Below are 26,796 nucleotides of genomic sequence, written 5' to 3'. Positions count from 1 at the left end.
TCCAGGGACCATTCCCAGGACCAATTCTGTCACAGTCCAGGTATAATCAAGATGTAGAAATGACACATTAGGTTAAACGGGGAAAATCTAGTAAAAGGAATTACTGTGTTAAAATAATAACTGTGAGATATTGGGAAACTTTATGTGGTATCTTAGGGCTGAGCAAGAGTACCCAACGAGGACAGTCTTGGAAGGGCTTCAGACTTTATTGGAGAAGGTGTGATTCAGCCAGCAGATAGCAGAAAAGTTCCTGGGTTTAGGCAGGCCAGAGCTGGTTTGGAGTTGCTGCAAAACAACAATTACCCCCTAGAGCTCAGGCAGAGAGCAGGCAATCAGCACCTAGTGGTGTGGGTACGCAGTAGGAATTCAGCTCCCAGCAGGCAGGGAAAGAAGGTCTGCAGAGCATACAGCTCAGTATATGACCCTCCAGACCATGAGGGAGTCCCGTAGGGGCCTGGCTGTGTAAGTCTCTGGTTTCCACATGGAAAGGGTGGCTGCACCAAGGCTGCCAGGTTACAGAAGAACTGGGGTCTGGGCCCGTGGCCCAAGCTGGAAATTTCAGGAAGCCGCATTCCTCCTGCAGGGACCCTTCATCGCCCTCTATCCACCGTTGTGCTCACTTTCAAGGAGATGAACTGAGAGAATTCTGTTGTCCATCACACAGCACAGAGTGACATATATCATTCACACGTGTCACAATGGGTATGTTCAGGGCTGAGAGGCAATACGCTGATAACCGACACAGGCTTTTGTCCTTAATTTCTAATTTTATCACATTGTATTCAGTGAGTAGAAGCAGTACAAATGCTTTATAGAACATAAGACTTCCTTCGTGGCCTCCTACTAACCGCATAGTTTTTATTAAAACACAGTATATCTTTTTTTTTTTTAACTCTGCTTTCTCTGTTTGTTGGGTACAAAATTCTAAGTAAATCTGTGTCAAGCTTGTTAATTTTTATTTAAATCTTTATATCCTTATGTCCTTTATAACCTTATGTTTATATCCTTATGTCTACTTATTTTTACCTCTGTTAAGGTCTCCCAGTATGATCATGACTATTAATTTCACCTTTTATTGTAATTAGTTACTTTGTTTCTATTTTAAAAGAATGCCGTTAAGTTGGTATCAGTGTGTGATGCTCTTGCTAAGTTATTCCTCTCATTAATAGGAATTTTTCTTTTTGTCCCTTTCCGTACTTTGCCATTCGTATTTATTTTGTTCAATTAATATTGCCGTACCTACTGTCTTGTTGGCATTTGACTGGTGTGTCTTTTTAGCCACTTTCTATTTAGAGCTGTCTCGTATCATTTTGTTTCAGGTATAGCGACCAAGAGACGGTGAACAACTCAATGCTGTGGTCTGAATGTCTGTGTCCCCCCCAAATTCAGATGTTGAAATGCGATGGTGTGAGGAGGTGGGGCCATGGGCAGGTGATTAGGTTCTGAGGGTGGAGCCCCCATGAATGGGATTTGTGCCCTGAGACAGGAGACGCCAGAGCTTCCTCACCCCGTCTGCCAGGGGAGGACACAGCGGGAAGGCACAGCCGCCTGTGAACTGGGTTCTCACCAGACACCAGCTGCAGGTGCCTTGATCTCCGACTTTCTAGACTCCAGAACTGTGAGAAATAAATATCTGTTATTTATAAGCCACCAGGCTATTGTATTTATGTCATAGCAGCCTGAATGGACGAAGACATCGTAGTTGGATTTTCTCAGACTATCTGAAAATCTTTTTTCAAACAGACAGACTAGAAGAGAAGATAAAGAGTACTCTGTGAAGTCCCCAGGGCTGTCATAATAAAATACCATGGAAGTCTGAGATCAAGGGGCTGGCAGGGTTGGTTTCTTCTGAGAGCTCTTTGGTTTGCAGGTGGCTTTCCCCTTCTGTCCTGTCCCGTGGCCGTCCCTCTGTGCCTGTGCACGCCTGGCGTCTCTCTGGGTGTCCAGATTTATCTTCTTATGAAGACACGGGTCACATTGGATTAGGGCCCATCCTACTGGCCCTGTTTTGGCTTAATTACCTCTTTAAAGGCCTTATCTCCAAATAAGATCATATTCCGAGGTGCTGAGGGTTAGAACATCAACATATGAATTTGGGGGGGCGCATGATTTCAGCCCAAATAAACACATAACTAAATTTTGTGTTGCTTTTGCAGACTAATCTGAAAATCCCTTTTATTAGGTGAATTTAATCTGATGATACATGTTCAGATTCTTCTTGACATTATAGTTTGTTAATATATTCTTATTGCTTCTATTGTGTCTCTTTTCTACCATTGGTTGAGTGGATTGCGTTTTCTGAGTTCCCTTTGTTTTCCCCTAATGGTTTAGAAATTATGCATTCTATTTTTCTTAGAGATCAAAGAGAAACTTGCATTTTTTGTGTTGCCATCCAGAGTGTAGGAATATGTCCTCCTTTCTTATAAAAACGACACAGATGGAACTAGAGGGTATTATGCTGAGCGAAATGAGTCTGTCAGAGAAAGACAGTTATCATATGATTTCACTCTTGTGGAATTTAAGAAACAAAAAGCATAGGGGAAGGAAGGGAAAAATAAAATAAGACGAAATCAGAGAGGGAGACAAACACAAGAGAGCCTTAACTATAGGAAACAAACTGAGGGTTGCTGGAGGGGGGGTGGTTGGGGGGTTGGGGTATCTGGGTGATGGGTATTAAGGAGGGCACATGATGCAATGAGCATGAGGTGTTATATAAGACTGATGAATAGCTGAACTCTACACCTGAAATTAATGATATACTACATGTTAATAATTTAATTTAAATAAAATAAATTTAAAAAAATATTGGCATCCTCCTCTGCTTGCCCCCTGATCTCTCCTCCTGTGTGGACATAATTCCTGATGTTAGTGCTAGAATGCAGATTACTGAACTATTTCACAGTCATCAGTTACTTATGATGAGTGAGGTTTCACCGTTCCCCTCCCCATCACTGTGGTTCCTCTTGTACTTGTCTTTCCTCTTTGTGGTGGTACTGTCAGGAATTCATGTTCTGTTTGCATGGCTGGATTTGGATATAAATTCCGACCAATTTTCTGTTACACCTTTAGGGATATTTTCCTGTTGTCTTCTTGCATTCAGTGTTGCTGATGAAAATTCTGCTGTCAGTCTTTGATAAGCTGGTTTGCTTCTTTGTATGGCATCCCCACCGCTGCCTTTCGAAGCTTTTAGGGTTTGTTCTTGTCCTTGCTGCCCTGAAAGTTCACCATGACGTGTGCCGCAGAACCGTTGGTTGGTCTGACATCCGTTCCCTCTACCCTTTTTCTTCCTTGCTGCCTGACCCTAGAGATGGATGCATGGGTGGGGTTGACTGCCAGCCGATCTTATTCTAGTAACTCCACCTAATCACCCTGGTTTGCTCAAGACCCCTGGTGCCCTGCAGTCTGCCACATTAGAGCAACCTTGGAGTCTCGTTCACTTTTCCCAGAACTTCCTCTTTTGTGCATATATTTTGGTACACATTTCTGTGTACTTCTGAGTTATTTTAAGAAAAAGTATTGCATGGTGCACCGGGTGTTATATGCAACTAATGAATCATCGAACTTTACATAAAAAAATAAATAAATAAAAAATTAAAAAAAAAAAAGAAAAAGTAGTTTAGTTGCTGTGGGAAGGTAGGGAACTCCACAGGGCTTGGGATAGATGGAAAAGACCCATAGATGTATGTCCAAAAGTCAATGTATGACACATATTACAATTTTATTTTTATAATTATGAGACCCATCCCCAAAATTATGTAGTAGGTGGTCCTTTGAATGTTCTGGTGAATTAGTCTTAGTGTATGGATGGCAAGAATTTCTGAGTATGTAAGAAGAGAGGATGAGAAAATTGATTTCTGATAAAAGACCCTTGATTTGGTGTTGGGAAGGTCCTTCAAGAAATATCTGAAGGAGGGACCCTGTTCCTTAGCAGGTGTGCCTGACAGCCAAGCTTGGGATAGCAAAGCTGCTTAGGACTCTGCCAGCCAGGGGATTCAGCCAAGTTCTGAATCCCACCCAGGATGTCCACAACTCCCCCAGGGGAGGTTGTGGGTAGAGGGTCTGCCATGATCAGGATGCTGTCTTGATACTGAGAAAAGTAAGTAGTGTTAACAGGAGGAGCTCACGGGTAGGCGCCATAAGTATGTGGCAGAGAAGACTGTCTTTGGAAGGGCCATAGAAAGGAAGAATGTCTAACTCCTGGCAGAACAGGAAGAGGTGACATCTCCTTGATAAAAGGGACCTTGTCTTGTTTGCCTCTGTTTCCCTAGTACTGGTGGTGGGTGGGTGTTGAAGGAACTGAGTAATACTTGGGCAGTTGTGATGGTTAATTTTATGTGTCATCTTGGCTAGGCTGTGGTGCCCACTTGCTTGGTCAAACAGCCATCTGTTGCTGTGAAAGTTTTTTTTTTTAATTTGTGATTAACATTTAAATCAGTAGACTTTGAAAACAGATTACGCTCCATAATGTGGGTGGGCCTCATCTAATCAGTGGAAGGCCTTAAGGGAAAAGACTGACTTGCCCTAGAGAGGATGTAATTCTGCCTTCAAACTGCCTCCAGACCCAAGACTGCAACATCAGCTCCTGTCAGAATTTCCAGACTGCTGGCCTGCCCTATACATTTCAGACTTGCCAGAATCCTGTGAGCCAATTCCTTGAAATAAATCTCTCTCTCTCTATATATATCCTATTGGTTCTCTTTTTCTGGAGAACTCTGACTGATGCAGCATTTTTTTCATATGGGGATCCATCTGGCTCTCTTACTAACTCTGACTTGGGACAGTCTCAGATTCAGAGACAAGCTGTCTGTCCCTTGGACTCTCCATCCCCAGTGGCAGTATTGCCCATCCCCCCAATTCTGCCATCTAGTCAGTAGCACCGACCGGCCCTTTTCTGTCCTCTGTGCTCAGTTCATACAGGACCAGGGTTCAGCACCTGATCTTATGTGCTGCTGGGCAGTGTTCGGTGTCATTTCTGTGAATCTTCCCTCAGGGAGCCTTTCTCTGTAGGCTGCTGCACCCTGAAGTGACAATCACGCAGAGGTGTGCAATACATACAGACCAGCCAGAAAGACATTTGCCCAGAAGGTCTGGTCATAACGCAGGCAGCATCTCTCCATGGGGTGCTAGGACAAGATGGGTCAGCAAGAAGGCTGGCCTTCCTGTCCACTGTGGGTTGGGAGCATTTTCCATCCTTATCCAAGCTGTACCGCTTGGGGCTGGCCCCTCCTCCGAGACTGTGCTGTGCGTCCCACCCCAGTCTCTCGGAGTCAGCATAGCAGCACAATGCCCAGGTGGTTGGTGCACTTTACAGGTTGAGGAGGTCTTTGCTGGCAAACCTGCAGAAGGATGACCTGTGACCAAGGGCTTGACAAGACCTGTACCTGCTGCTTGGCCCTATCCCATTTCACAGCTTTCCTGACCCGATGTTGCTTCTCCATGGTCTCTTTTCTTGATTTATATGGTAAGACCTCTCTCCCAGCATCAGGAATGGTCTTATCAGTCCTCTTCACTAACCACCTTTTTCCCTGGCCCTAAACCCATGGTTCTCAACCTGGATGAGCTTTGGATGATTGGGGATGCTGGAACTTTCTAATAAATCAGAGTGTTCAAGGCCAGTGATACATATCCCAACTGGATATATGATCTCAGTACCTAGCCCTGATCCAGAACTATCCTCTTCATTGTTCGTGTCGTTTGTAAACCAACTCAGCCTTCTTGCCTCTTGCTGCCTACATGCTCCCTGCAAAGTCTTAAGCACTTTTTCTTCAAGTGCCACCTCTGGGGGCGGGGGCTGCCCCATCTGTCGTGCTGTGCCTGGGGTGCCTGTCTTTCTGGGGACGTCAATGCCTGTGGGGTTTGTTTCAGATCCATTATTGCCCGGCACCCCTCAGAGTGGGCGTTCCTAAGGGCAAGGCCTCCATCTCCAGAGCAGTTGGCCTGGGTGCCTGGCACAGGAAGTGCTGAATCCGAATTAGCAAAAGAATCAATGAATTGTTCAAGAAACCCTTTACATCATTGCCTTAGGAGATTCATTTTGTCCCAGTCACATAAGTATTAGGGTTCTCCAGAGAAACAGAGCTACTAGGAGACACACACACACACTCACTCACACTGAGAAGTTCTGTGATCCTCCGTCTGCAAGCTGGAGACCCAGGAAGGCCAGTAGGGTAGCTCGAAGGTCTGAGAGCCAGAGACATAATACTACAGATTCCAGCCCAAGTCTGAAGGTTCTAAGGCTTGAGAGTCAGAAGCGCTGAGGGCAGAAAAAGATCGGTGTCCCAGCTCAGCAGTCAGGCAGAGCGCCAGTCCAAGCTTCCTCTGCTGTGTGGTTCTGTTCAGACTTTCAGTGAATTGAATGATGCCCCCCCACGTTGGGGAGGGCAGTTTACCCCGTTCACCAGTTCAGATGCTCATGTCTTCTGGAAACAGCCTCACAGACATGTTTAGAGAGAATGTTTAACCAGATATCTGGGTGTCCCGTGGCCCAATCAAGTTGGTACAGAAAATTAACCATCACAGTGTGTTTATTGTCAAATTTGGAAGATGCAGAAAAGCAGAAGAAGAGAATAGACTCAGTGATCATTCCAAGCTTCTTTGGACGAAGGGCAGTGGCGGGTAGGGGAAAGGAGAGAGGGATAGAGAGAGAGAGAGGAGAACCATATCATATAGGGTGTTCTTCCCTCTCCCCACTCCCCCCTTCTTTTCCTAGTTGACAATTAAATCAGGTGCTCTGATTGGGGCCTTGGGTATTGGCCCATTTTAAAAAACACTTCCCAGAGAACACTAATGTGCACCTGGGACTGAGATCGTCTACCACTTTAAATGGCTGCACGTGATCCATTGCACGGATGTAACTATTTACTTAACCAGCTTGCGAATGCTTAGGATTTGGGGATGTTGTTTTGTTCTTGTGTATTTGTTTCGCCTCCTCCTGCTGTCCTATCTCCGAGGCTAAGCTGGAAGCTCCTTGGGGACCATGGCCTTGCCTAAAGCCTGGTTTTGTTCTGCACATGCTCCATAGAGAGGGAGCTGTTTAACCAGCCACCCAGAGTGAGCCACATTCTGTGACCCTCAGGTGCCCAGGACCACTCTCACCTCTTACCAGCTGACTACCGTGTTGGGGGGTTTCCAGGACCAGGCTTGAGTTAGTTTGGGAAGTTGCTAGAATGACTCACACAACTCAGGAAAACGTTCTGCTTAACGATGACAGTTTTATTATAGCAAAAGGATACAGGTCCAAAGCAGCCACGAGACACACACAGGGCAAAGTCTGGGAGGGTTCGAAAACAGGAAGCTTCTCATCGGAATCCGGGGATGTACTGTATGGTGACTAACATAATATAATAAAAAATCATTAAAAAGTTAAAAAAAAAAAGAAAAAGAAAACAGGAAGCTTCTGCAGTCCTCAGATCTTCTCTGGCATGGAAGTGTGGCAGTCATCACAGGGTACTGCCAACAGGGGGAGCTCACCTGATAAGACATTCCTATCCTATCCTGTAGGAATCCCAAGTGTTCAGAGGCTGCTTCCCGGGAACCAGGGACAAGGGCCATCCAAGGTCTTTATTACACACCCACTGATTGCTTTCATGCTTAGCAGTTAACAGAGAATGGCTCGGGGTTCCTGTAGATTTCAGGCCAGACCCAAACACTCAGATGAAGACTAGGTGACAAAACAGCGTTAAGAAGGATGTATGTATGTCATTTGTTTACCTTGAAGAGTGAAGCCTAATTAGAACCAATGCTGGAGGAACTGTTGGGGCCCACTCGTGAGGGGTGGCGGTCTCAGACTTGAGTGCGCATCAGAATCCCCTGGAGGGCTTGGGGAGACATAGATTGCTGGGCCCACCCTGAGTTTCATCCATCTGGGGCCAAGAGGTTTCATCTCTGACAGATCCCCAGGTGATGCCCACAATGCTGGTCCAGGAGCCACAGTTATGGAACCACTGAAATGGACCTGCTGATGAGTTTTCACTTTGGATCCTTGGCCATAGTTTTTAAACTGCAGCAGCAGAATGGCTGGAATAGAGATTGCTTTGTACACACAGGCTCCCAAGGAGGGTCTTCCTGCCCTGGCGCTTCTGCCCAGCGGCCGGCTGCATTCAGACCCTGGATCTGATGACTGGGTTGACTTTAATGGAAACTTCTGGACTCAGGTAGACGTTCCTGTATGGACGGTGGCCTCGGATTGCTGAGGGTGGCAGTGAGTGTTCAGCTCTAGATAGGGGTGTCAGTAAAACTTGGTTCTGGAGCCTCTGACTTCCAGGAGGGCATCTGACCTCCGTCCTGCTCTTGAAGCTTACTGCGAGGCCACAGGCTGACTCAGCTTGAGTGGTTGGGCCTCGTCACCTGGGGACACTGACCTTCCCTCCCTGGTAGGAGCCCATGAGCCAGACAAGCAGAGCTGTGAGGGCCTGCCAGTGGAGTAGTGAACATTGTAATGGGTTGCAATTGAGGGCTAATTAGAATAATGGTAGTAAAGAGCCATCAGGTGTTGAAAAATAGGTTCCTCAGCAGCCTGGGAGGGCAGTTAGGTGTATTTGCCCAGATTTTGGCAGGAAAGGGGGAATCTGCTATTATCTCCAGCAGGGGCTCCTGTGAGCTCTGGACTCTGCCCAGGCCAGTTAAACGGGTGAGTGTAGCCTTGAAATCCTGTTTTCTTTTTCATGCTTAGGGAGTTGGGGCTGTGAGGTACCTCAAGGGGAGAGGCCTCAGGGGCTACTGTGATGATTGCATTAGTGCCTCTCATATCTGGAACCTGCTAAGCTCTTTTTCCTGGAAGTAATCATGGGATCTTTGTTACTGATTCCAAAGAGGTGGCCACTGGAGGGTGGGTGGGGGGCCTGGCATCTCACCAAATGTGGTGCCCCACATTTGGTCCCAGACCAGCAGCATCACCCTCACCTGGCATGTGCTAGAAATGCACATTCTCAGTCCTACCCCAGATGTCCTGAATCAGAAGCACTGAGAGTGGGGCTCAGCACTCTGCATTTTCACCAGCCCCGCTGGTAACGCCAGTGCCCTAAAGTGTGAGGCCCACTCTATTGGGAAGCAAAGCAGGCCAGGGATGCCATAAGAGGACCAAAGAGGCAGGGCCCTGGAGCCCCCAAGCCCAGGGCAGCTCTAGGGTGTTTGTCCCGAGTTGGAGGGCAGGGCCCAGAGGCTGCTGGTGGCAAGCAGCCTTCCCCTGCCCAGTTGCCCTGGCTGCACTGTTTGGGGCAGGCAAAGGGCCCCAGGAAGCTGGAGAAGCACTCGGGGTCATTGCCAGAGGCTGCCCCGCCCTGCACTCCTGAGGCCTGATGGGTGAGCTCTGCCCCCAGACGTCTGCATTCCCTGCCAGCCACACATCTCTGCTTGGCCTCAGTGTCATCGACCACTGGATATATTTTTTTGTTTTTGTCTTGAAAAGCCACAGCCAGGCCCCAATTTGAAAGTACCCACTGTCTCTCCCCTCACCACCCTTTTCTAGCGGAAGAAAATGTTACTTTGGAGAAAAAGGCAGCCCAGGTCTCCTGTGGTGAGGATCAAAATCGTCCCGTAGACTTCAGCTAGGAGGGTGGATAAGAGCTGAGCCCAGAGGTGGTGGGGAGCAGCTCTGGAAAAATCTGGTGGGTGCCTGTCAGCAGACCCCAAGAACTGGGGTATGGGGTGGGGTCTTTCCCCAGCAAAGGACGACAGGCCTCCCTGCTCTGAGGTAGAGAGCCTGTGGGGGGGGTTGGGGGGGGTAGGGGATGGAGATCACGGGGCCCTGCGGAGGAGGGGCGGCCACAGGCCCAAAGGTGACCGAGCATCTTCTCTTTTCCAATACCTGTCTGCTCCTGCCAAGTGCCCCAGAGTTCCCTGCTTCCCACAGTGGAAACATTTGTAAAAGAGTTACACATAAATAAAATTAAGTCATTTTAAATGAGCCAGGAGAAGCTGGCTATTTAAAGAAATCCTGTGGGAGATCTTTTATTCAGAAGATAATCGTTTGACAAAGTGACTGAGTAGCCGACAATTTATATCCATTTCCGGAGCTCCATCTCCACAGCTGAGTTTTATTTACACCCTTTCAGCCACTCTCATTGAGCCCCTTTTTCTAGGCACTGGAGGTCCTCCAAACACGAGACCCAGCCCCTGCCTCCACTGGCTTATGAACTGGGTGGGTGGGTAGGCACATCTGCAGAGAATTAAAGAATGTTCCAGAAAACCAAGCAGATGGCTTGGGGTGACTTGCCGGAAGGATGAAGCAAATGAACGATTGTGTGAGACCACAGGTTGGCCATCACTGTGAACTAGTGCCTCCTGGGGGCGTTTCTTAGGACTGGGGTGGGAGCTGCGCAGGAGAAGAGGCATCCCTTGTGGGTGAGGGCCCAAGGCAGGCAGGGAGAGGTACCTCTCTGGCCTGGTTATTTCCTGCTTGAGTTAGCTGGGACTGGGGAGAAATCAGTGCCGGAGTAAGTGGGAATGTTGACTCTCCCTGTTAGAGGGGCTGTCCTTCCCCAAGGATCCCCGGCTCCTACATCCTGGGCCGGATCCGAGCTCCAGCTGCCATCTCTGGGCCAGCCACTGAGACTCTGTGCTCTGGCCTGGGCTCCTGGCACAGTGATGGCTGGCTCTGTGCTTTGACAACCTCTGCTCACTGCTTTCTGAATTCTAGGACCCTCTACGTTTTGGTAGTGGTGAACTGTGGCTTCCCACAGAGTTCTTCTCTGGGCACTGCCCTCCTCAGCAGCCCTGGGGAGCTCCCTTTTCCAGCTCCCAGTGACCCAGGCTTCAGAGGGATACTTGAGAACTCACAGGGCCCCAGCTGTGGAGGAGTGCAGAGGTACAGAAATCTAAACCACAGGTCACTCTCGGATGGTTAGCTTTGGAAAATGACTATATCTTCCCCTGATGTAGGTTGGTTTCCTATCCTGTTTACACAATCCTGAACCAGGTCAGCAAAGCTGACTTTGAAAATTTGACAGTCTGGCATCTCAGTCCTGCAGTTAGAGAGAGCCCCTAAGCCAGTGCTAAGACATTATGTTAAATGTGGGGAAGGGAGCCCTGGTAGAGGGTTCTTTGGGGACACAGGCACACCTGTGTGCACTTTGTAGAAGGACCTGGAGATGATTGTACCATTATCGATCAAGGTAGAGGGTGGAGGCAGGCAGATGCCCAGCCTTGAGTGTCCTTTGAACATATCGCCTTATTTCAGCTTCATGCCAGGGTGTAAAAGAAGAGAAGGCCACTCTGTGTGTGTTAGGGCCTGTGCCAAAGGGCAGCACAGCTTCCCTGAGGCCCAAGGGGAAGATCACTATGAAGGACCAGGATCAGGAGAGCCCTAGAGGTGTTACGTGTTGTTAGACAAAGACTCCAAAGATGTCAGATGCTTGCAGGGGTGGGTGGTGGAAGAGAGGCTGCTTGGCCAACACTCTAGCAACATGAAGCTCCCATTCCCTACACAGTTGACCCTTTTTCTCTCCTGGCCCAGAGCTGCTTATTTGGAGACTGTGAACCTTGGGGGACTATAGGGTCTTCCTTGAAGGGCCATAGACCATATTTTTGTTACATCCAATTCAGTGGCTCTCAGCCTTGGCTGTATTTCAGAGTCACTGGGACAGTTCAAAATACTTATATCAGGTCCCCACCCAGAAGTTCTGACCTCATGGGACTGGGACTGGGATAGGCCCAGGAATGATAGTTTTTAATAGCTCCCTGGGGCTGATTGTAACATGCAGCTGGGACTGAGGGCCCTGGGACTGGTAGGAGTTTTCAGTTTGCCGCAGCATACCTTCTCTGCTGCTGAGCCAGAAGCATCGAGGGCAGTTATATGTGTTCGATGAATTGAACAAAATAAAAAAAATAAGTAGGTCTTTCCTTAATGTACCTTTCAAAATCTATGAACAGATCAATGGAGGACATTTGGTGCTGGCTAGGATTAAGTAAGCCCACTGGAGCCCACGTCTCTCATTCATTAAAACTAAAAACTCTGGACAGAATAAAAAACAACAGCATTGGGAGGGAGGTCAAAACTTGGATGCCAAGTAATTTGACATAATTATGAATATAGAAGTAAAAAGAAAAAGCCTCAGTAAAGGTAAATCCAGCAATACCTAAAGACGGTACATTATGGCCAAGTAGGGTTATCCCAGGAATACAAGGTTGCTTCAGAAGTCATGCATTAGTCAACGTGTGACACAGAGTAGAGAAGAAAAACCACATGAGCATCTCATTTGGGGTAGAAGAAACATTTGGCAAAAATCAACAGTCATTATGACTGAAAAAAACAACAACAACAAGCACACAGGAATAGAGACATCTTCAGTGTGAAAGGGGACATCTACAGAATATTTACAGCAAAGATCATACTGAAAGACTGAATGTTTTGCCCCTAAGATCAAGAACAAGGCAGGGTCTGGTGGCCGTTGTCATTCCCATTTGGCATTATACAGGACATCCTCACCAGCGTAAGGCAAAGAAGAGAAATAGAAGGCATATGGATCGCAAAAGAGTACATAAAACCAACTCTTTTTTAAAAAAGATTTAATTTAGAGAGAGTGTGAACGGGGGAGGGGCAGAGGGAGAGGAAAAGAGAGAGAAAGTAGCAGACTCCCTGCTGAGCATGGAGCCTGATGCGGGGCTTGATCTCAGACCCTGAGATCATGACCTGAGTTGAAATCAAGAGTTGGACGCTCAACCAACTGAGCCACCTAGGCATCCCTAAAACCAACTCTTATTTGCAGACTTCATCATTGTCTGCAGAATCCCAATGGCATCTACAGAAAGCCCCTAGAATTAACAAATGAATTTAGCGAGGTGACTATATAACAGTTGTATTTCTAAACTACATCAGTAAAGCAATTGTGAGGGAAAAATAACATTTACAATGCACCAAAAAAAGAGAGAAAAGAAATATTTATTATTCTGACAAAGCATGTGCAAGATCCATAGGCTGAAAACTATTAATACGGATAAGAGAAATCAAAGAGGACCTAAATAAATGGAAAGATATACCATATTTATGTATTGGAAAATTCAGTGGAGTTCAGATGTTGATTCTCCCCAAATTGATCTATAGATTAGATGCACTCTCAATCAAATTCCCAGCAAGATTTTTAAAAGTAGGTATTGACAAGATGATTCTAAAATATATATGGTGGAAAGGCAAGAAAACTTGAATAACTGACACAATGGTCAGACTGAAGTTGGAAACACACCTCCGATTATATGCTGGAGAATTCTCCAGAAGATAAAAAACAAAGGAACTCCCTTGAGTAAAGTACACATAGTCCTTAGGGATTGTATTAGTTTGCTAGAGCTGCTGTAACAAAGTAGTCCAAACTGGGTGGCATAAGCAACAGAGATGTATTGTCTCAGGGGCTCCTGGGTGGCCCAGTTGGTTAAGCGGAGTTGGTTTCAGCTCAAGTCATCAGGGTCCTGAGATCAAGCCCCCGCTTCTGACTCTGCGCTCATTGAGGAGTCTGCTTCTCCTTCTTCCCCTCCCCTGAGTTGTGCGGCCATGCGTGCGCACACACACACACACACACACACACACACACGCACTCTCTCTCTCTCAAATAAATAAACCTTAAGAAAAAAAAAAAGAACTGTATTGTCTCACAGTTCTGGAGACCAGAAGTCTGAGGTAGAGTGTAGGTGGGATTGCTTCCTTCTGGGGGCTGTGGGGGAGAATGTGTTCCGCACTTCTCTTGTTGCTTCCGATGCCTACTGTATTAGCATGCCCTCCCTCGTAGAGCCCTGCTTTCATCTTCACGTGGTGTTTTGCTTGACTGTGTCTGCGTTCAAATTTCCTCTTTTTATAAGGACATCAGTCATATTGAATTAGGGCCCACCCTAATGACCTTATTGTAATTAATTACACCTGCAATGTCCATTTCCAAGTGAGGCCACATTCTGAGCTACTGGAGGTTAGGACATCAACATATAAATTTGGAGAGGGAGGGGACACAGTTCAGCCCATAATGGTTTCTTTTATATCTGCACAGGGAGTGATGCATGTCTTTGGAAGTGATTAGACAAAAATGAAAATAGCTGGACAGCCAGCACAAACGAATCCATTTTTCCTCCAGTCTTGTGGTTACTTTCTCTGGGGTGACTGATTCCTTTGTTTTGCAGGATGGATTTGGTAAAGAATGTGTTTAGAACATCCTTCCTCGCACAAGGCCTTGGCAAATGCAGATGTTGTGCTTTTTTCTCAAGCATTTTGAGAAAAAGATCAGTGATGATAATTTTGGTGTTAATTGCCTTCTTATCTGGACCCTTGATTTCTTTCTTTTTTAAATATCTCATTTTAATTCAATTAATTAACATATAGTGTGTCATTAATTTCAGTTGTAGAGTTCAGGTATTCATCAGATGTATATAACACCCAGTGCTCATTACATCACGTGCCCTCCTTAATATCCATCACCCAGTTACCCCATCCCCCTACCCACCTCCCCACCAGAAACCCTCAGTTTGTTTCCTAAGTTAAGAGTCTCTTATGGTTTGTCTCCCTCTCTGATTTTGTCTCATTTTATTTTTCCCTCCCTTCCCCTATGATCCTCTGTTTTGTTTCTTAAATTCCACATGAGTGAAAGCATATAATTGTCTTTCTCTGATTGACGTATTTCATTTAGTATAAAACCCTCCAGTTCCATTCACATCATTGCAAATGGTAAGATTTTATCCCTTTTGATGGCTGAGTAATATTCCATTATATATATATTCCACATCTTCTTTATTCATCTGTCGATGGACAATTTGGGCTCTTTCCATAGTTTGGCTATTGTGGACATTGCTGCTATAAACATTGGGGTGCAGGTGCCCCTTCAATCACAACATTTGTATCTTTGGGGTAAATACCTAGTGGTGCAATTGCTGGGTTGTAGGGTAGCTCTGTTTTTAACTTCTTGAACTCTGTAATGCTTTCCAGAGTGGCTGTACTAGCTTAAATTCCCACCAACGGTATAAGAAGGTTCCCCTTTCCCTGCATCCTCATCAACTTTTGTTGAAGTCCCAATAGTTCATTTATGCTTGTTTCCCTTTGGAGATGTGTCTAGTAAGAATTTGCTGCAGCCAAGGTCGAAGAGGTTGCTGTCTGTATTCTCCTCCAGGATTTTGATGGTTTCCTGTCTCACATTTAGGTCTTTCATCCATTTTGAATTTATTTTTGTGTATGATGTAAGGAAATGGTCCAGTTTCATTCTTCTGCATGTGGCTGTCCAATTTTCCCAACACCATTTTTTGAAGAGTCTGTCCTTTTTTTCCCATTGGATATCCTTTCTTGCTTTGTTGAAGATTAGTTGACCATAGAATTGAGGGTCCATGTCTGGATTCTCTATTCTGTTCCACTGATCTATGTGTTTTTGTGCCAGTATCATGCTGCCTTGATGACCACAGCTTTATAATAGAGCTTGAAGTCCAGAATTGTGATGCCACCTGCTTTGGTTTTCTTTTTCAACATTCCTCTGGCTATTCAGGGTCTTTTCTGGTTCTCTACAAATTTTAAGATTATTTGTTCCAGCTCTGTGAAAATATTGATGGTATTTTAATAGGGCAAATAGGAAGAGGCACTGACTTTAATAAGCCACTACTGTTTCCAGGAGTTCTTGTGGGTGAAAGTTCACTTCTTACAGTGGGCATCTGCTGGCCCACAGGTATGACATTGCCATTCATTATGGCATGAACGCAGGTTTCAGGTGTAGATCCCGTTGTGGGATACAAATACCAGCTCCTGGGGACTTGGTGTTGGTGAAGGGCTGACAGCATTTTCAAATTGTATTTAAGGGTCAGATCATTCCCTTTTGCTCATTCTGAGATGAAGATGTGGGGGGTAGGGGCAGATATGCTGGCATATTGAAAGCCGAGATGGAGCAAATTGTGTCCCAGGACGCTTTCAAGGGCTGCTGAGACCTACGTCCTTTCTATGCAGAAATGTCTCTGTGCAGATGTGGCTGCAGAGGGCTTCTCCTCCCTGGCACTTGTCTTTTTATATGTTACTCGTCTATAGAATTACTATACTCAGAAATGAGGAAGGGAGGGAAGTAAATAGCATTATTGTCACTCAAAGGAAACCCTTGCTGGTGTTTTAATGTGGTTCTTCACAGTTTATTCTATGTTTATTTGGTTGTGAATTCATTATAACAATGCATTTTATGTGATAAACTCTTTGTAATGATTTTAATCGCTGCATAATTGTCTTTTGGGTGTGTTGACACTGGTTTACCTAAGACCCTGTTAGGAAAGGTTTGGAGTGTGCTCAACACTTTTGCCCTTTTCTTCTGCCATTTTTCAAAGAGAAGCATATCCCTCTGTGAGCTAAGCTAGGTTATAGTGTCTTTGGTGATCACGTTGGAACTCAACCTGGTTTTTGGAAGATTATTAATGTCCCTTCAGAGCCTCTGGTTGTCTGATCTTGTAGTACGATACTTAATCAATGACTTGTGTCTGGGGTGAGCTGAGTATACAGGTGTGCTCTGAGATTGTGTGAGCCCCAACTGTGAGTGGTCAGAGCACCTCCATTACATTTGAAAGGGAAAAAAAAAAGGTATTATCTTTACAACATGTGAGACCAGACTGAGGAACAAGATCGTGGGCAGCAGCAATTGGTTGAGTATATATCTCATTTGTATGATGATGTGTTTACCGAGCCTGTAGTATGGCCACCGAATCTCTCTTTTTCATCTTGGTCAGCTGTATTATTAGTGCTCCTGAGAGCTGGCTAATGCTATTTTCCCTTGCAGAAGAAAAATGTGGTTTAGAATAAGGACACTGGGGCTCTTAATTGTTGACAATGAGCCTTTATTTCCCACATCTCATTAGGATGTTTCAGGAGGAGAGTGGTGAGCCCCGAGTCAGGGGCTGCATTTTCTATTGATTTATGTGCTGTTCTAGAATTAATTGAGTCTGGACACAGGGCCTCATTTTCATTTTCTTGGACGCACAGCAGGTAATCGTGTTTCTTCTGTACATTTGAATTGCTTTCCAGATGGTCTGTTATGAAGGGTTTATCTTTAATATGATTAATCAGAAGCAGAGGACCTCAATATGTTTGCTCATAGGCTAGCATGCAGAGCCTCCCAAGCCCCCCACTGTAGGGGTGGTTAACTCTCTCTTAGCCATGGCCCTCCTGGGGGCTTTTCGGAGCACCTGGATCTAGGATTGCAAGAAGTTTAAAGGGTCCTGGATAAAAGCCCTGGAAGGGGGTAAAAGGCCTAGAGTAGCTCGCCAGGGAAGCATCAGAACATTATTTATCATACAAAAATAGGACACAATCCATGTGTCGGGTAGGGAATAGTTAGATTATGTCTGTTGGGCCAGGAAATACTATGTAGCCATTAAAATCGTAACTATAGAGAGTTCCTACTGCTTATTCTATCATGTTAAGAGAGGAGAACATGGCACTGTGGTTACAGCAAGACCTCAGCCATGCAGAAGAGATGTGTAGAGGAGAATGGAAAGAAATAGATCACAAAATAACAGTAGCCATCTGTGGACAGAATAGCTTGGAGGGGGGGTGTCTCTTTTCTGTATCCCCTGTTAAATAGGCAGCAAAACAAATCGTCCTTATCCCTGGGAAGTATTGTGCCCTCAGAAGCAGTTCCCTCCCGGGTACAAAAATCTGCCCGCATTTGCTTAACAAATGATGTGCTAAGATTAATCACGTGTCCTGCCCTCTCCAAAGGCAGGGAGTGAGGCTCTTCACAGCCTCCTACAGGGCAACTGTCCCCGTGTCACAGCTGCACCCCCAGAAGGGAGATGCGCTGAAGTCACTGCAGATCTTCCCAGGAGATGCTGCGTGCGAGCCTTGCAGCCTGGGAAGGCGAGATTTTGCGGCTGTGTGGGACTTCCCTGCAGACACGAAGGGCGCAGAAAAAGCTGCTTGTAACTAAGGTGTTGTAAGTGGAATCCTTTATCATCAAGCTGTAAGCCCCTCTGCTGCACAGGCAGTGTGTGAGGGCTTTGTGCTTTCTTGAGCGACAATGGAGATTATAATTATAATTATAATTATAAACTCAGAACTCTTTCTTGGCAGGAACCACTTGGCTTCACCCATATTTTTGCCCCACCTCTCCTTCTCCCCTCCTTTTGACCTCACCTGGAAAGTGTCTGCTGTTCTCTGAATAGCCCTTGTGTGCCCAGGCCACCCACCTGTGTCCTGCTGGCAGGGAGTATAGGTGACCCAGGAGCTGGATCTTGGAAAGGGAGAAGGAGAGAAGGCGTGGAACACGATGGCCTGGGCATCTAAGGAAAGGTCTTGTGTTTCTTGGCAAGGAGGTCACACCCATTCTGTAGTTAGTGGAAAGCCCCCGGAGACGCCCCGAGCATCTATTTCAGTCAGGGTTTCAGGTGCAACCTTAGAGCCTCTGCCATCAGAATCACCTGCAGCTCCAGGCCTGGCTTTTGGAATCTTGGGCCCATGAACCTGCATGCTTCCCAGGTTGGCCTTGTACCCATCAAAGTGGGTGAACCACTGCTTTGGGGGAGCAACTCTTGGCTTTCCCCAAGACCTCCCCCTTCTCTGCAGTCCCACCTAGATGCACCCCTATCCCATTGCAGAGATATACTTTATGTCTCTGGCCAGGGTCACTGTCTACCTGCGTTGGCAGAATTTCCATCTAAGGGAACATAGATTCCCCATCTAAGACACGCACCTAGTCAGGCATTCCCTCCCTTCGAATTTCATTTAAAATGTTCCTCAACTCCCTGAATTAGAAAAAAACAAACATTATCGAGTTGAGGTCTGTGTGGGTTTTTCTCCTATTTAACCCACGTCAAGGCCTGAAGGCAGGTGCTATCATTTCCAATTTACTAAGGGCAGAAGGCCATCCCTTTGTTAAAATATCTTGCCCAAGGCCTGTCAGTAAATGGAGGTCTGAATTTAAACAGGACCTTCCGTCTTCATCTTTAATAGGAGGGTTCTTTTTCTTATACCCAGAGTGCCCCTATAGGTTAAATGTAATTCTGCAAACCTTCAAACACGTGGCTTCCTGCCGCCCAGGGTTCTGCTCTGGGTCCCTTTCCATCTATATCTACGGAAAAGAGAACTGAATCAGAAGGTCCGCACTATTAAACTCTAGAAAAGCCAACAACTAGCATGGTATTTAATGGTGAAAACTTTTTTAAAAATAGGATCATTCACAATGTCCAACCAGAGCCTTATGGGAACCCGAGGCAAAAAGAAAAATCAATAATACTGATCTTGTCTTTATTTAAAGCTTTGATATTTTGTTTGCCATCCATTCTTGCATTGAGTTTTATTTTTTAAAGTGTTGCATTAAAACATTTGCTCTTTGGCGGGGGGTGCCTGGGTGGCTCAGTTGGTTAAGCGTTTGACTCTTGATTTTGGCTCAGGTCATGATCTCAGGGTGTGGAGCCTGCTTAAGATTCTCTCTCCTCCTCTGCCCCTCCCCCCCATCTCTTTCTTAAAAAGAAATTCTCTGTTTTGATTCCTGAGTTTTTTGGTGCCCTGTTAAATTTTGTGACTGAGATGAGTGCCATCCATGTCTCACCCTGGACCAGCCCTTTCTCATTGCCATTAGGAGTAAGTCAAGGATGCCTCTTTCATCACTTTACTGTGAGTAGAAGCCTGGGGCAGTGTGCCAGACAAGGTGATCAAATGCTGGAAAGAAAAAGAACAAAATTTACCAACCAAAGTTATTAGAATTTAAAAATGGACTTTTACAAGATCAGTATAGATTTTTTTTTCTATGTACCAACAATAGCCAGGTAAATATATAACGGGAGACACACAGCCACACACACACAAAATAATATAATCTAAAAATAAACTCACTGTGAAGAATCCCGTAATGCTGTTGAGAGACATTTAAGACTTGAATAAATGGGGAGATATTTCTCAAGTGAAAAGGCCCAGGGTTGTACGTACAAAAAGTTCTCATTGTAGGGGGCCAGAAAGTACAGGGGAGAATGATTTTCTAGTGAGTTGGCAGTGGTTGGGTTGACTTTCTAGACCTCATGGTTGACATGTGAGAAGGGAGGCTCCTCTTTTTGTTTAAGATTATTTATTTATTTATTTGATAGAGCACAAACGGGGAGCAGCAGACAGAGGGAGAGGGAGAAGCAGACACCCACTGAGCAGGGAGCCCGATGCAGGGCTCAATCCCGGGACCCTGGGATCATGACCTGAGCGGAAGGCAGACAGATGCTCAACTGAGACACCCGGGTGCCCAGGGCACCTTGTTTTTAAAGTATGGACAGAAATGGGCTGTCCTCTTCTGAGTCTCCTGCTTCAAGGGAAAATGTCCACACCTCCTGGAGCCACAGGACCTAAGTGCTTCCTCTGATGTGCCTTGGGTCTGTGAGCTGCACCCCAGCCCCAGCACCATGAGTTCCAGATTTCCCGTGGGAGGGGCCATTTTCCCTTGAAGGAAGCAAACGTAACCATCATCTGGAAACCTTGATTCTTCACATTTAAAAATCTACTCCATGTGGAAAGTATATACCTATCAGGTAGGAAGCAACTTTGTTTTCTCCTAAATGGTTAGCCCAGTGGGTTTCAAAGTTTGCTCCACATTAAAAATCTTGATGCCAGTTCATACCTCATACCAGTGAACTTGGAATGCCGGACATCGGCACTTGTAAAGTTCCCTCAGGTGATTCCAGTGTGCAGCAAAGTTTTAGAACCACTAGTTCACCCAAGGATCCCCATAGCTGCCGCTGCATAGAATTTTTTTTTCGCCTACCTCCCTTAGGGTGACCACACATTCCAGTTTAGGCACTGAAAGTTCTGTGAGTACGGAAACTCCTCACTCCCAGGCGAACTACGTTTTGTAGATAAAACTATGTAAACATAGATCTGTTTCTGGGCTTTCTAGTCTGTACCATTGCTGTCTGTCCAGCAACGATACCGTGCCATTGTAGTTACCATGACCTCAGAGTATATTTATATACCTGATAAGGCAAGTTCTTCTTCATTATTCTCCTTTGTAGGTCTTTCTCAGCTATTTTCAAGTATGTATTCTTCAAATGAACTTAAGAACTACTGAGTCAAAGTTTCTCCCATATTCTGCTGAGATTTTGGCTGGGATTGCTTTGGANGTATTCTTCAAATGAACTTAAGAACTACTGAGTCAAAGTTTCTCCCATATTCTGCTGAGATTTTGGCTGGGAAAGCTGTACATTATAGATTGCTTTGGGNGTTTCTCCCATATTCTGCTGAGATTTTGGCTGGGATTGCTTTGGATGACTTATTTATAGGATCAGGGACTGTTTCATGTTACCGTCACATATGTTACTTTAGCCCTTGAGTCTTACATTGGCCTGGAGGGCGTTATGTATAGATATGGGGATACATGTGTCTATGTGTGCATGTAGATTCTATCCCCTAAATGCCAGAATTTGAATTTAAGCTGGAATTTGGAGTTAAGAGGTACTGTGTCCCTGAGTTTGTTCTTTAACAAGGGTGTGCAGTGTGCCTGGCCTAAGAAGGTACAGAGATGCTGTAGGGATAGCATGACTCGCAAGGAATAGTTGCTGAGTGTTCAGGTGAAACTAACCGCCAGCCTCATTTGCCTTTGACCATCCTGACTCTCAAGGTGTAGGAGTCTGGCCGTCTCTCAGCTGCTGCATTTGGCACATGCTTTGTGACCATTTTTGGGGGATGTTGTTGCTAGAGATTCGTCCACAAGAAGGTGATGGCCAGGTTCTGCCGGCCAGCATCCCTGGACTTAGCTATTCTCTGTAAAAGTAAGAGGTCTGTTGTAAAATGGTAAGTGGCTGTGGGGCAGGTCAGCCCTTCGATGCACCCTCTGGGCACCGGTGTTTTAGTGAACACTGAGCACCCTGATCCCTACCTGGGAACAGATCTCTGGAATTATCCCATCAGCTTTGGGATTTGGGGATGGGGTAACTTGTGAGGACATTCAGCCTCTACAAGTTCCGTCTCTGTGATAATATTGCTGGCTGGGGTGTCTTTCTAGTCTGTGGGCTGCTCTGGAGAAGAAGCACTGTGCATCTTTCAGCATCTAGTGGTGCTACCAAGACAGAGCCATTCATGAGCCCCTTGTAATAGGAAACTTCCTTGGGCTGAATTCACATGTTGGAAGCGTGTGGCTCAGCCAGTAATGGTGCTCACACTCTGAGTGTCTGGACGGATGAAACAATCATCTCCTCCATTTTTTGGGGAATATTCATAATGGTATGACTGGCCATCTGGTAAACCCAATGTCATAGCAAAATGCATTTTGGGCATCACTACAAGCAAAATGCTGTGTGGGTGCTCTGGGGAATACGGAGTGCGAAGGGTCTTTAGTTTAGGACTTTTCTGGGGAGAAAGGTGGAAGAAACAGAAAATACAGCTGGGCAAGCTCAGAGCCTGGGCTCTGAGAGCCCCTGTCTCTGCTGTCAACTCTCTACTCCTGCTGAGCCCAGATCCCATTGCTTCCACTGCCTGAATACTCCCCGAATCACATCTCCTCTCTCATTTCCACTGCTCTCCTTTCTTTAAAATTTTTTTTTCTAAATTGTGATAAAAATATCATGAAATTTACCCTTGTGACCATATTCATGGGTACAGGCTCTCATTTCTTCTCTCTGGACACAGGAATAAGTTTTTAAAAATAAATGAACTATGATGCAAACGAAAACAAGGCATATGTGATGTAAAAGTACAATTTACATAATAAAGCAAACAGGGGCTGCTGGGTGACTCAGTAGGTTAAGCATTTGCCTTCGGCTCAGGTCATGATCTCAGGGTCCTGGGATTGAGCCCTGCGCTGACTCCCTGCTCAGTGGGGAGTCTGCTTCTCCTTCTGACCCTCCCCCTTCTTGCGCTCTGTCTCTCGCAAATAAATAAAATCTTAAAAAAAAAAAAAGAATAAAGCAAACACCTGGGTAACCACTCAGCTGAAATAAAACATTAACCATCTGTTTGGATATACTCTATGCCTTTTCCCTGATGCCAGCCCCTCACTTGCCCTAGAGCATGGGAACAGATTTTTCACTAGTCTCCCTTCTCCCAGCATCTCTTCTATGCTGGGCTTGGACAGATGAGGCTAAAAGAGAAATCCTGTGTGTCATGCACCTGCTGAAAGTTGCCTGATGACTCTGTGGTTTGTGGGATAAATTGCAGAGTCCTGGGTGGTGGGGTAGGGACTTGCCCAGTTTGGATGCACAGAATCATCGATGTGTCCCGTGATACCACGACCCCCCCCTTCTGCAAGCCGCAGCCATCCCCTCCGCCTTCTCCTGGGTGCTCCCCTTCTCTCTGTGGCCAGGCAGCACTGTCCTCTCTCTGTGTCCCTCCTCTCCTGTGCCCTCACCTTGCTGAGCCCATGAATCTAGGGCTCAGGTTCAGCTTCTCTGGATGGTGCTCGGCCTGGACAGTTCTGGCAAATGTGATCACTGGGGGATGCCGTTTGAGAGGGAGGAGAAAGGAGAGGCTTCTGTGTGCTGGGGAGGGCGAAACAAGCTGATAGGGGAGGGAACTTGAGTGGGCCTTTGGGGAGTAGTGAGGATTTAGACTTGTAAGGGAGTGTACCTTCTCATCGGACCTCATCACGTCTTCTGGATGCAAGCTTCTCTCAGTCTCTCTCTCTCTCTTNTACCACGACCCCCCCCTTCTGCAAGCCGCAGCCATCCCCTCCGCCTTCTCCTGGGTGCTCCCCTTCTCTCTGTGGCCAGGCAGCACTGTCCTCTCTCTGTGTCCCTCCTCTCCTGTGCCCTCACCTTGCTGAGCCCATGAATCTAGGGCTCAGGTTCAGCTTCTCTGGATGGTGCTCGGCCTGGACAGTTCTGGCAAATGTGATCACTGGGGGATGCCGTTTGAGAGGGAGGAGAAAGGAGAGGCTTCTGTGTGCTGGGGAGGGCGAAACAAGCTGATAGGGGAGGGAACTTGAGTGGGCCTTTGGGGAGTAGTGAGGATTTAGACTTGTAAGGGAGTGTACCTTCTCATCGGACCTCATCACGTCTTCTGGATGCAAGCTTCTCTCAGTCTTTCTCTCTCTCTTTGTTTTTTTTTTGAGAGCAAATAACTTGATCTGATGACTCTTTGTCTTGTCACCTTGGCTACCCAAACTGGGTGAGCATTTTTAAGAAGTATTGAATGAGCCACTGGGATTCTGGGAGAGAGGCAGTCATCCTGACAAATGGCAGGTGCCTCGCCTCTGCCCCCTCCCCTCCAGCCCCGAGTGTCCTCTCTTCTCTTTGACACGGGCACGCATGGTTCTTAACACGAGAGGCAGCTACAGTGGGGAGGTCGCATTATTGGAACAGGTGTGCATTACCACAGCCCCAGCACAACATGGTGGTGAAACACTCCAGTGGGTCCCGTGGCTGGCAGCCCGTGGCCTGATGTAATTCTTGGGGTGGCTGTGCTTGGCGGGGTTCTGACTGTCCTCTCCAACGTTTCTCCCCACAGTGGCTGCCTGCAGGTGACGATGGCCGTGTGAGCATCCGCCATGGCCAACCGGAAGCGTCAGAGCACAGCGAGCAGCATGCTGGACCACAGGGTGAGGCCAGGCCCCATCCCCCATGGCCAGGAGCCCGAGAGTGAGGACGCAGAGCTGCCCCTGGAGGAGTACGTGCCCAAGGGCCTGGAGCTGGCCACCCTGCGGCCTGAGAGCCCCACGCCCCCGGACCAGGGCTGCCACGACCACAGCCCTGATGGGGACTCCAGCTCTGACTACGTGAACAACACCTCCGAGGAGGAGGATTACGATGAGGGGCTCCCCGAGGAGGAGGAGGGCATCACCTACTACATCCGCTACTGCCCCGAGGACGACAGCTACCTGGAGGGCATGGACTGCAACGGGGAGGGGTACCTGGCGCATGGCACGCGCCACCTGGAGACGGACGAGTGCCAGGAGGCGGTGGAGGAGTGGACAGACTCGGCAGCCCCCCACCCGCGCGGCCACGGGGACGAAGGCAGCCCCGACTACCGGGACGGCCACCTCCCCCTCCCGGAGGACGAGACCTCTGTCCTGGAGGCCCAGGACCAGGAAGAAGGTGTCCACTACTGCCCCAATGAAGAGGGCTACCAGGACTACTACCCCACGGAGGCCAATGGGAACACGGGCAGCCCCTCACCCTATCGTCCGAGGCGTGGGGACGGGGACCTGGAGGACCAGGAGGAGGACATCGACCAGATCGTGGCCGAGATCAAGATGAGCCTGAGCATGACCAGCATCACCAGTGCTGGAGAGGCCAGCCCTGAACATACACTGGTGCGGGGGCCCGAGCCAGGGCCCGGGGACTCCACGGAGGCCTGCCCGCCTGGCGAGGCCAGCCACGGCCCTAGCAGACACGAGGGAAGGCCCAAGTCACTGAACCTCCCTCCTGAGGCCAAGCACTCTGGAGACCCCCAGAGAGGCTTCAAGACCAAGTCCAGGACTCCAGAGGAGAGGCCGAAGTGGCCCCAAGAGCAGGTAGGACTCTGGCTGTCCCCAGGGAAGCGGGGGCAGAGGGGCCAAGAGAACAAAGGATGCCAAAGCCCATAGTTGAAATGTGTGTGTAGTTCTTTATCTGTTCAGTTCTGTAGCAGGTGTGTGGATGTTCTGGTACCATCCGGAAGATCCCCCCACCAGGAGATGTTTGGTCTCTAGCCCACTTGCTCTGCATCTGTTCATGGGTGGTCCGTGTGACTACCATCTGCCCACTAGCTGGTTTCTTCAGGCTGGCAGGACGTTGGCAGGGATGTGGGGTTGCTGGCTTATGCATAATGCCGCGGCCAGTAGTTGGATGCCCCAGTGACAAGGGACAGTGACCTGAGCACCTTCCACAGGGGCCACTGTATCCCAGTGACACCCTTCTGAAAGCTCAGGGGCTTGGCATTAGGGGCAGTTAGCTGTAAATAACTATTTTGAAAATAATTATTTGAAGGTTTGACAAAGTGTTGGAGAAGAAATGCATGCTAATGAGGCCAGTGGATTTAAGCATAACTATATTTCCTTTTAATTACATCAAAGTGAGCATGTATTCTAATAGCTGCATTTGAAAAGCTGCTTTTCAGAAAAAAAAAAACCCTCTGTGACTATATAAAGAAGATGTGATGATTACATTTGTATAAAGGAACTTCTGTTTGGCCAGTTCTGTGGGCAAATGAGAATGAAATCCTCTTACATTTTTAAAGCCTTAATTATTATTTTTTCCCCAGAAGAGTCCATGAATTTAAAAAATATATACATATGCTAAGAACGTGCCTTCGGGTCATAAGTCACATTGACTCGCTGCTAGATTGCTGGCACTTGCTTGTTGATGCCTTTTGTTCTTTTTAAAGATGATTAAATGTAAGTTGGCTTCACTTTCAAGGTGTTCCCCGGCATTCAGGGGCCTTGGGAGGCAGAGAAGCTGCTGTTGTGCTAGTGGAGGTGGGGAGCTCCCCCCAAGGGCAGGTGGCTCCGGGCTTTAGGCCAAGCGCTGCTGACCCTCTTCCCTTTGGAAGAGTTGGACTCATGGCCCAACAGCGGCTAGGGCGCCGCAGGGACGGATGGGGGCTACACGGGCCGGGCGACATACTGTGCCTCCTTGTAGCAGCTGACTTCCCTGACAAAGTTCTTATCAAGAGAATGTTGTCTTCAGAGCACGAAGGGGAGGGGGCACTGGGGGGAAGAGCGGGTAACTTCTCTCCCTAAATAGTGTCTCCTCGAAGCAAATGCTGTTATTCAAGGCGCTGGGAAACCTCATTTAAACTGGTTAATTACTGCATAGCTTTTTTGGTTTTCTCATTCATTCGCAAGCTACTTCCATCAAGGGGAAAGCCTGGTGATTCCCAGCTCAGGGCTGACAAGGGTCCCAGATGCTCATGGGGCCTGAGGACTCCTGAGGGCTCTGCCACGTCTGAGTGAACGTGACCTGGTGTTTACATCTCATAGA

At 47.2% G+C, this 26,796-nt stretch overlaps 1 protein-coding gene across 1 annotated transcript in view; it reads left to right on the top strand.

Moving 5' to 3' along the window:
• The window catches only part of APBA2 (amyloid beta precursor protein binding family A member 2), a 218,292-nt gene that overhangs the window by 115,943 nt on the left and 75,553 nt on the right, over positions 1 to 26,796 (top strand). Inside the window, exon 3 of the mRNA XM_034667971.1 lies at positions 24,344 to 25,349. Within this exon, the coding sequence (XP_034523862.1) occupies positions 24,384 to 25,349 (966 nt within the window). The 5' untranslated portion in view covers positions 24,344 to 24,383. The remainder of the gene's footprint in view (positions 1 to 24,343; positions 25,350 to 26,796) is intronic.

The sequence above is a fragment of the Ailuropoda melanoleuca genome, chromosome 9, assembly GCF_002007445.2.
Source record: "Ailuropoda melanoleuca isolate Jingjing chromosome 9, ASM200744v2, whole genome shotgun sequence".
NCBI classification, from domain to species: Eukaryota; Metazoa; Chordata; class Mammalia; order Carnivora; family Ursidae; genus Ailuropoda; species Ailuropoda melanoleuca.
The sequence above is the reverse complement of the archived record's forward strand: the minus strand, read 5'-3'. Positions and strand labels throughout refer to the sequence as shown.